General features: G+C 44.5%; 1 protein-coding gene across 1 annotated transcript; it reads right to left on the bottom strand.

The window, feature by feature from the left end:
* Window positions 1-4,903: 4,903 nt before the first annotated feature.
* On the bottom strand, window positions 4,904-8,136 carry LOC123395490 (disease resistance protein Pik-2-like). Its single transcript, XM_045090497.1, has 2 exons — window positions 7,115-8,136; window positions 4,904-6,872 (listed from the first exon to the last, which is right to left on the bottom strand). The coding sequence occupies exons 1-2, from the start codon at window positions 7,936-7,938 to the stop codon at window positions 4,904-4,906; spliced, it is 2,793 nt and encodes a 930-aa protein (XP_044946432.1). The 5' UTR covers window positions 7,939-8,136.
* Between the last annotated feature and the right edge of the window lie 2,753 nt (window positions 8,137-10,889).

The raw sequence follows: 10,889 nt of genomic DNA, 5'->3' as shown, positions 1-10,889 counted from the left end.
CCTCGCCGGACTTTATTATTTCTTCACCGGCTTCTCCAACGGCTTCTCCATCAGTTGAGCTATCACCTTCTCCGTCATTGGACCTATCTCCTACCCCATCGGCTTCATCTTCGTGTCGCTCGACCTCCATTACATATCCGGAGGGGTTTAGATATGACAACGGAGATTCAGCTGCTTCAACGTCGGGGCCGTCTTTGATTATATCTTCGAGAAGTTCTTCCTCTTCGAGGTTCCTGATATGTGGATCGATAGTTCTGCAATAAACGGATATTTGATTAACTAATAAACTAACAAACTATATAAGAGGGGTTGGAAACTTCGAAGTGTCGTTTTATATAGGAGGACCTTTAGTCCCGGGTCTTGGCTAGAACCTAAACTCTAAAATATGTCTAACGGATTCTCTTAACCTTTGTACCAAAAAATAATTATTCTATCAGGAACTCCGTTCCAGAACAACTTTAGTCCCGGGTCGTGGCTCCACCGGGACTCCTAGATTTCTGCATAGTATTCAAAGTAGGAGTACTTTTTCAATTTGAGCTTTCAATAAGCAAAACCAAATCGTAAAATAAAGTAGTATTCAAATTAGCATGCATTCAATTATAAGCAAATACATCATCTCTTTTGTCCGTACATCGTCGAATATTATCACTAATCCTACTCGAATACTATCATACATATAGCATCACTGATACATCTAGAACCGTAGCGCCCGACGGGTATCGGCCCGGGCGGTGGACACCCAAAGAGAAGGAACCATCACAGGATCATAGCTCCAGTGAGATCCCCGAAGAACCTGCCAGGTATGCTCGAACCTGCCCTCCAACGCAACCATGTAGCGACGGGCGTGCTCATCCTCCTCGCTGACACGGTGACGTACCACCTCCGCGGTGTCCGGAAGCCTCGGCACCCTCACTGGCCCACGCGACCGCCACCAAACAAGAATCGGGTCAACGACGGGCTGGCTCCTCACGAACCTACACCCCCCGGAAGGTAGCACCTCCCAATACCAGTCGGGCGGAGCCCAGTCCCGGATAGGGCCCCTCTGATCAAGCAGGTGTCCTTCGCCGAGTCGACGACGAGGGTGCGGGATAGACATCGTAAAATGAACTAAAAAATAAACTAGTAAATATAGTCGAAGATGGTGGCTTGGCCAAACAGTACAGCTGATCTCCAATGGTGTCGTCATTCATGAGATGTGTCTGCAACCAATTACCAAAAGTCTTCTCGTGTTCCCCTTTAATCCAAGAGTCAGCCTTCCCCGGGTTTTCGAAGCGTAGAATATTCTTGTGTCTCACGATATACGGAGCCACCACGGTGGAATTGTATAGAACTGTGTAATGTGCTTGAGAGAAAGAATGCCCGTCCATACATACTTTTGCTTTCCTTCCTAGTGTGCCTTTTCCTGTCAGCCTACCCTCATACCGAGATTCAGGAACACCAATCGGCTTAAGGTCAGGAAGAAAGTCCACACAAAACTCAATGACCTCCTCTGTTCCATAGCCCTTGGAGATGCTTCCTTCTGGCCTAGCACGGTTACGAACATATTTCTTTAAGACTCCCATGAACCTCTCGAAGGGGAACATATTCTGTAGAAACACAGGACCGAGAATTCTAATCTCTTCGACTAGGTGAACTAGGAGGTGTGTCATTATATTGAAGAAGGATGACGGGAACAACAACTCAAAGCTGACCAGACATTGGACCACATCAATATGTAACCCTGATAGACTTTCTTGATCGATTACCTTCTGAGAAATTGCATTGAGGAATGCACATGCCTTCACAATTGCCAGGCGAACATTTTCCGGTAAAATTCCCCTCAATGCAACCGGAAGCAATTGCGTCATAAGCACGTGGCAGTCATGAGACTTTAGGTTTTGGAATTTTTGGTCTTTCATATTTACGATTCCCTTTATATTTGACGAGAAACCAGTCGGGACCTTGATACTGAAAAAGACTTTAAAGAAGATTTCCTTCTCTTCCTTTGTAAGAGCGTAGCTAGCACGCCCTTGAAACTGCCCTCGATGCATGCCATCTCTTCCTTTATGACGTTCCTGGTCCTCCCGTGCTTCCAGTGTATCTTTTGACTTCCCATACAAGCCCAGGAAGCCTAGAATATTCACGCAGAGATTCTTCGTCAGGTGCATCATGTCGATTGCCGAGCGGACCTCATGGACTTCCCAGTAGGGTAGCTCCCAAAATATAGATTTCTTCTTCCACATGGGTACGCGCTTATCAGGACCGTTAGTAACAGGTTGGCTGCCAGGACCCTTTCCAAAGATTACTTTTAAATCTTTGACCATATCAAATACTTCAGCACCAGTACGGATGACAGGCTTCCCCCGGGGTTCTGCCTTGCCATTGAAGTGCTTGCCTTTTTTCTTTAAGGGATGCTTGGGCGGAAGAAAACGACGATTGTACGGGTACACATTCTTCCTACATTTGTCCAGATATATACTTTCTGTCTGATTCAAACAGTGCGTGCATGCATTGTATCCCTTGTTTGACTGTCCTGAAATGTTACTAAGAGCAGACCAATCATTGATGGTTACGAAAAGCAACGCTCGAAGGTCAAATTCCTCTTGTTTGTGCTCGTCCCACACACGTACACCTGGTTCGGCCCACAGCTGTAAAAGTTCATCAACTAATGGCCTTAGGTACACATCAATATCGTTGCCGGGTTGCTTTGGACCTTGGATAAGCACTGGCATCATAATAAACTTCCGCTTCATGCACAACCAAGGAGAAAGGTTGTAGATACATAGAGTAACGGGCCAGGTGCTCTGACTGCAACTCTGCTCCTCAAAAGGATTCATGCCATCTGTACTCAGACCTAACCATAAGTTCCTTGCGTCAGCTGCAAATCTCGGGAACTCTCTCTCGATTTTTCTTCACTGCCGACCATCAGCGGTGTGCCTCAACTTATCGTCTTTCATACGATCTTCCATGTGCCATCGCAACAACTTCGCATGATCTTTGTTTCTGAACAGACATTTCAACCGTGGTATTATAGGAGCATACCACATCACCTTGGCAGGAACCCTCTTCCCGGGTGGCTCGCCCTCAATATCACCAGGGTCATCTTTCCTGATCTTATACCGCAATGCAGTGCATACTGGGCATTTATCCATATTCTCGTACTTCTCACCGCGGTAGAGGATGCAGTCATTAGGGCATGCATGTATCTTCTGCACGTCTAATCCTAGAGGGCAGACAAGCTTCTTTGCTTCGTACGTGCTGGCGGGCAATTCGTTCTTTCTTGAAAGCATCTTCTTCATCAGTACCAGCAACTTTTTGAATGACGAGTCAGTCACACCGGTCTCTGTCTTCCACTTCAGCAATTCCAGTGTGCTACCCAGCTTCTTCTGGCCATCTTCACCAGTTGGGTACAACAATTTGTTGTGGTCCTGTAACATCTGCTCGAACTGCAACCTCTCCTTTTCTGTGTCGCAACCTCGCCGTGCATCAGAAATGACCCGGCCAAGATCATCAGCGGGCTCATCTGGTTCCCGTTCTTCATCCTGATCTTCTTCTTCATTGTCTTCCATTGCGGTATCAGCATACTCAGGGAACATAGATCGGTAGTTGTCATCATCGTTCTCTTCTTCTTCATCGTCGTCTTCCATCATAACCCCTATTTCTCCGTGCTTGGTCCAAACATTATAGCCCGACATAAAACCGGACCGAAGCAGGTGGCTCTGAATGACTCTTGAGAAAGTGTAATCCTTCTCATTCCGACATTCAACACATGAACAAAACATAAAGCCACCACCATGCTTGTTCGCATCGGCTGCATCTCGAAAAGAATGCACGCCTTCTCTGTAAGCGGCTGTGCGTCGATCACCGTACATCCATGGATGGCTCATCTGTGTTATACGACAGTATATCAAATACAATCACGATCCTAAAAATTAGTACCGCACGGTCTAAACGAGGAAATATAGTTGCTAACCTTTTAGAATAAGTAGAAATAAAGAGGAAGAAGTTTAAGCGTGGCTCAGGCATCTCATATCGTAGTTGTGTTCGGTGAACTGAAGCGGCATCGCTCTAACACACATTTCAACAAACACCTCTAGTGCATCAAAAAAAAGTGGAGAGCTAGCACACACCCACAATCCTCCATCCAAGAAAAATGCAAGGAAGAGAGGAGAGGGGGGCTGTGCTATATATAGGCAGAGGACTTTAGTCCCGATTTGAGACACAAACCGGGACTAAAGGTGGCGCACATGCGGGCTGCCCACCGCGTAGCCCTTTAGTCCCGGTTTGGGACACGAACCGGGACTAAAGGCTCCTTACGGGCCGAGACTAAAGCCTCGAGAGAGGCATTGAGAATTGGGACGACGTGGCTGGGCCTTTAGTCCCAGCCCAGAGACAGGCCGGGACTAAAGGGTCCCGGCCAAAGGCCCGTTTTCCACTAGTGATAGTGACAAAAAATGAGTAGTTTACGTTACAAGTTCCCATTTTGCAACTAACTAAAATATTATCTTACACTATGGTTGAATCAACGGAAGTGTTTTCATATCACCAGATAGTTAACGTCGTGAGTGATCCAACTTTTGTCTGAATATTTAAGTTACAATCTAGTAGTACTGGTGTACATGAAGACAAAGCTGCACACAGATGGCAGATCTTCTTAATGTAATACAGATGGGCGTAACTCTTAACAGCAGTAAACAAAGTGAAACAGTCTGATTCCAAGTTCACACAACAAGAATAAGGAGAATAGTTTCCCGCAGTTGTATCTAAGGGGAACAGTTTACCTAAAGAGAAAGAATATCAGCCCGTCAGAAAGCTTCTTGAAGATATAGAAAAAATGCACGTATATTCAGGGAGAAGACAGCATGAACTATTTGAATTCTGTAATAATAAAAGCAGCAATACCTCCTGTCATTCTTTCATTTCTTCATGTAAAAAGTAACCTTGGACGGTTGGGATGGAGATTTGCTTCCTTCCTTATGGAAACTTTTGCAGCCTCTACATCAGAAGATATAGCATTCTGCTTCAGAAGAATAACGTGTACATCTTTCAGACATGGGAGGTGCTTAATACCTAAATTGTACCAAGAGTAGCCAGTACTTCCCAATACAGAGATCCACAGCTTAAGCTTTTCAAGCTTTGGCAATGCCCCTTTGTTCAACCGAAGGGTCCCCGGACCTCCAAAAGGGCTATAAAAGAACTGCTTCAAACATCGGAATCCTCTGCCTGGCAAATCAAGCCTGTGTTTATGGACCGTGTTGGTACAAAGTTTCAGAGAAAGTAATGCAGGCAGCTCTCCTAGTATGTCAAGAACCTCCTTTGTTATTACACTTATATTAATGTCTAAGTTTGCAAGACTGGTGAGCGCTGGAGTAACCCACTTTGGCAGTTTTGATAAACAGTACTTAGTGCCCATCTCAAATCTTTGGAGGCAAGATGGAAGAGGAGACCAAGAATCTATTAACTCGAATAGAGAACAATTACCACCATTTATCCACAAGGAATGGAGTTTGTAGCTGCCAAGCTTGCATAGTGAGGAATGAAACATCTCTGCATGACTCTTGTACTCTTGAGATTTTGCACCTTTCACCGTGTAATTTACACGGAGTACCTTCAAATTGATCAGGCTCCCTAACTCCTTCACTGCACCTACTGAACTCGTGGTAATATCAAAGCCTGAGATCTCCGTTAAGTTTGCCATATTCTCAATCCCAACTGGTATCACTACATCATGCACCCAAAATACGTTTTCAGTGAGCAGATGTTGTAGTTTAGTGAGCAGAATAATTCTAGCCGGCAAGTCTCTGATTTTTGTACTCCTTAAATCCAGCGTCACTAGATCATGTAGCATCACAATTCCAGATTTCACCTCCGATATGTCCGTTCTCCTAAAGCTTAGGTACTTTAGCTGGAACAGGTTTTCTATACCATTCATATCATACTCCGTAAGGCCCTTACAATCCTCAAAGTCAAGTACACGTAACGTTTCAAACTTAGTAAGACTGGGCAAGTGCTTGATGCATCCTGGTGATGTTATTAGAAGAGATCGGACATGGCTTAGATCTTTCTTTGCCAATTCAGATGCAAGCTCCTGGTCCATGTCCTGGATTGATAAACGTCGAATAGAACACTGAGAATTTCCCCAAAAAGTTTGACTTCCGTTCACCACAGTGATGAAATTTTCTTCAATGGATTTTGAAATGATAAGTTCTAGCATCATGTCATGAACTCGGCAGGCACGTACCATCCCGTCATAACCAATGTCCACTGGTTGGACCAGGCTTTTATTGATAAGCTCGTAAAAGAAACTTTCTGCAACCTCTTGACAGCACCTCCCACGCTCTTCAGGAATAAAACCTTCCGCAATCCATTGCCTTACCAACCTTTCTCTGTCAATCACATAATCCTCGGGGAAATTACTTAAGTGCAACAAGACAGTCTTGAGGTTGGGTGGAAGATCATTATAGCTCAAGGACAGTATGTTTTTCATTCCCTCTAGACTTTGGTTTTTGGTCAAGTCAGAACCAATTGATCTTTTCACCTTCTCCCACTCTTCTTTGACGCGTGGTTTGTTAGCTAGTAATCCAGATATACTGATAATTGCCAATGGCAGTCCGCCACACTTTTTCAAGATGGTATTTGAAACATCAATAAGCATATCAGGGCAACGCTCTTCTGAGCCAAAGATTCTGTTACAAAATAGTCTTTCAGAGAGGAGATCACTTAGAGGTGTCACTTCATAGATCTGGTCAGCATGATTTGGACAAGAAGACCTTGCTACTTCCAATATGCGTGTTGTAGTTATAATTCTGCTTGAAGAATTATTCTCTGGAAAAGCACAATTGATTGCGTTCCATGCTAATATAGACCATATATCATCAATGATGACAAGATACCTAAGACAGGGGAGTGGGAATATAAATCAATTCGGATATAGATATAATTCGCATTATAAAAGAAAAACAATCGTAAAATTCTAATCGGCCTATAAACCATTCAATGGGAAGCACAACTAGAGGTGCAATGGTGTTCATTCTGTGCACATCAAAATTACATCCTTGAAACTATTAACTAGAGTAATGATACTTGTCGCACAACAGATATTTCATAGAAAATAATTAGCAACACCATATATTACCTTTTATCTTGTAATAGTTCTCTTAGCTTTTGAATGGATTTCTTTTCATCCCAGCTCTCCATATCTTTTGTGAATTCAGCCTTGCGGGACACCTGTGAGATCAAATCCTTGATGATTTTCTTTGTATCTGGCTTTTGCGAGACTGACACAAATGCATGACAATCAAAATGCCCTTTAATCTTGAGGTAGACTTCATTCGCCAGTGTTGTCTTTCCCAATCCACCAAACCCAACAATCGACAAGACCCTGCGACGATGCTTGTTCTCTTCTTCCAGCATCCACTTGGCAAGCTCGTCTCTTGGACCATCAATGCCAACAAGGTGTGCCTCCTCGGCAAAAAGAGCGGCCAGCCGGGGATCCACGGTCGCATGGGCCGAGGTGCTAGAAGGAACATCATCCAGCTTGTAGCTGGTCTTGAGCTCTTTCACTTCCTTGATACGAAGCTTCAGGTCGTCGATTTGGATAGCAATCTGACGCCGAGCTCCAAGCGTCTTTAGACGCCGAGCAGTCTTGCGGAAGTACTCCTTGAAGCCACCATCATGACTCTCGCCGTTGCCTAGGTGGCGAATGAACTTGTCGAAAACATCCTCGGTATCATAGGCCAACTCCCTCACCAGCGATACCCATTGTTTCACCTGGTCATCAGGGTCCTCTAGCTTGGCGTACCTCTGAAGAGCAGCATGCATACTGGTAAACTCTGTCCGGAGGGAGCGGATCTCACGGCGGACCCTTTTGAGACGGCCACACTCATTGGCGAGCAACTCGGCGAGCTTCCCCAGCAAGGGACCCATCGCGCCTAGCGCAGCGGTTACCGCAGGCGCCATCGATCCCTTGTTTGGGTCTCTGTTTGTGTATCACTTTGAGTGGACAGAACTCAGACAACTGCAGGAACAAAGGGGATGTCAAGCTGCTTTCAATGACTCACCTAACGATGGCTCATCGATTTTAATTTACCAGTAGCTAGCAATATCTACGAGAAGCAACCGGGAATCAAGCAAAAACAAGAGCAGAAGGAATGAAGCAAAACATGAACAGCACAACACTCCTACCCGATGAAGCCTGCGTGTGGGTAGTATTAATGTTGAGAAATCAGTGCTCTAGCGCGGCGGTCACCACAGGCGCCATCGATTCGTCGAACTATTTCTTGCTGCCCCTTCACTCCATCTCTCGTTTGGGATTCTGTTTGTGTATAGCTTCGTGTGGAGAGAACTCAGACGACTGCACGAACAAAGGGGATGGGAAGATGAGTCTGTACTAGATGGATGCAAGCTGCTTTGGTTGACTCACCTAACGATGGCTCAACAAATCTTAATTTACCGGTGGCTAAGCATGTCTAGGAAGCAACCCGGAAAGTGCGTTAGCGAATTGAGATCACAGGACATTAAGAAAATCGAAGGAAAAAATAATAACCCTCAAGGCCTCAATCATGCCCCATGCTACCCAGTGCCGACTCGTACATCTATTAAGAATGTATGACATGTGAAACATATAACTAGAAAAGTGTGGCAAGCCACAAGTGTGGCAATGAACCAAACACATGCCTAAGGTATTGTGGCATGACTAAGGTTAGGCATGGCAACTTTAGACTGGGAACCAAACAGCCCCTTAATTAGAGTTGTTCATTTGTTCTTACGCTGCTCAGTGCGAACAGCCTAATACTAACATATTATAATCGTACAGTTGATTATAATTGTTCTGGCCATGATTAGTGGGAACAATGCTAAATTGCTAATCTCATGCTAATACTCCTTTTGTTTTTAAATATAACTTTTTTAAAGATTTTATTAAGAAACTACGTATGGATATATTTTAGCCATGTGACCACAGGACATTTGGAATCGAAGGAAAATAATGACCCTCAATCAAAAATCGAAGGAAAATAATGACCCTCAATCATGCCCCATGTTGCCCACTTGTACATTTATTTAATTAGGGTTGTTCATTTGTTCTTAGGCTGCGCAGTGCGAACCGTACACATCGCATTCTAATACTAGAATATTGTACAGTTGATTATAATTGTTCAGGCCATGACCAATCTCATCCTAATACAATATTGCAACCGAGGTTCCCCGCCTAGGTCCAACCAAATTAAAGAAAAATAAACGGGCATCACCTTTCTTGGTGGTGGACGAGCGCTTGTGCTCCTGTATGAATCTGGAGCTCTCAAGGTCGTCCTCGGTCAAGCCGCCGCTGATGGTGGGCCTGGTGATGAGGGCGCCGGTGACGACGAAGTACCCGGCGAGGACGGGCCAGTTCGGGGCCCCATTTCCGGCGGAAGAAAACCGGCCGCAGGTCCAAGAGGGAAGGGATTCATCTTCTCTATCTCTCATCCTCCTCCACACCTCGCCCGCGGATCTCGTTGATTGTGTTGATTCCGTGGAGTAGCGGTGGCGACGACAGGGAAGAGAAGAGATATCTTTTCCCTTTTTCTTTGAGAATCGGGAAGATGAGAGATTGGTTGTGGGGTTTGGGTACGTCCTGGTGGCCTGCTGAACGGTTTTGATGCGGCTGAGATATTTGGGCCCAGATAACCTCTTCCCTTCTGAAAATATGTTGGCCTTTTATACACAGCTTTCCCAAAATAAAATATAAATTCTTTGTTTTGCAAATCACATGAATTAGTATATTTGTCTTAAAGTGAGCACATGTCATTTACCTATCTTGGCCTTCCCATGAGCCTGAAAAAACATAGCATTGACGACTTCTTTTTGTTGAAACAGTCGGAGGAAATACGATCTCATTTTAGAAAGAGATTGATAGAGTTTACAAGATAAAAGCAACTCCAACCGAAAGATTCATTTCATCCGTCCATGTTTAATTGGATCCGTGCGGATAAAAATGATGGCACGACGTCCATTTCCATTTTGTGTCCGCACGGGCATTTTCATCTCAAATTTAGATCAGATTTGGATCGAAGGCGGACACAAAACGGATGCCTGAGCTCTCTTTTCTGTACATATATGTCCGTCGCTGGCCAAATAAACCGCCAATCTCAATATGTGTGTCGTTGTGCATGCATGGTAGCTAGCACCCCGCCGCCCCAGATGCCTGCCGCGCAGTACATGCTAGCTACTCCCTTCGTTCCTAAATATAATTCTTTTAGATGTTTCACTAGTGGACTACATACGGATGTATATAGACATACTTTAAAGTGTAGCTTCAATCATTTTGCTTCGTATGTAGACCCCTAGTGAAATCACTTAAAAGATTTACATTTAAAAATGGAGGGAGTAGCTGCTAGCTGACGCCCCCGCGTGCGTGCTATAGCCAGCGGCTAGCCATGACACCGGCCGAGCTGCCCATGAGATATTTGTGGACTGGCGGGGCACTGCGACATGCGTGGTATTGCTTAATTATTTAAAAAAACAAATATTGGTGATCATTTTATAGTTAGTGTATCTCCACATAAACAAATGTCAATGATTTGGAAAAAAGGAATTTAAAACCCATTCATCTTTTAGTCTTTTAGATACTGGTAGATTGTAGCCTTTTTGTATGGATTCAATGCAGGGTGTAATCGATGATCTTAATTAGCCCTTCATACTTGCCCAGCAAAAAAATGTTAGTCCTCCATACTTAGCTGGCCGCTCCTACCCGTTAGTTACATTTTTTATTTTGTTCAAGGAAATATGGAGGACGATCATCCTCGCATGTAGAAATTAATACATCCTCGCGTCCCATTCTGTGTCAGTTTGTCCCATTAACTCGCCGACGATCGATTAGTTCAAGGAAACCCTTGCGCAATGAGCTCTTGGATGCTTCACATGTTGCACGC

The sequence above is a fragment of the Hordeum vulgare genome, chromosome 1H, assembly GCF_904849725.1.
Source record: "Hordeum vulgare subsp. vulgare chromosome 1H, MorexV3_pseudomolecules_assembly, whole genome shotgun sequence".
NCBI lineage: Eukaryota > Viridiplantae > Streptophyta > Magnoliopsida > Poales > Poaceae > Hordeum > Hordeum vulgare.
The sequence above is the reverse complement of the archived record's forward strand: the minus strand, read 5'-3'. Positions and strand labels throughout refer to the sequence as shown.

Coding starts and splice junctions, on each gene's coding strand:
- LOC123395490 (XM_045090497.1), bottom strand. CDS start 7,938: ATGGCGCCTGCGGTAACCGCTGCGCTAGGCGCGATGGGTCCCTTGCTG. Junction 6,873..7,114: donor GAACTATTACAAGATAAAAG/GTAATATATGGT, acceptor CCCCTGTCTTAG/GTATCTTGTCATCATTGATG.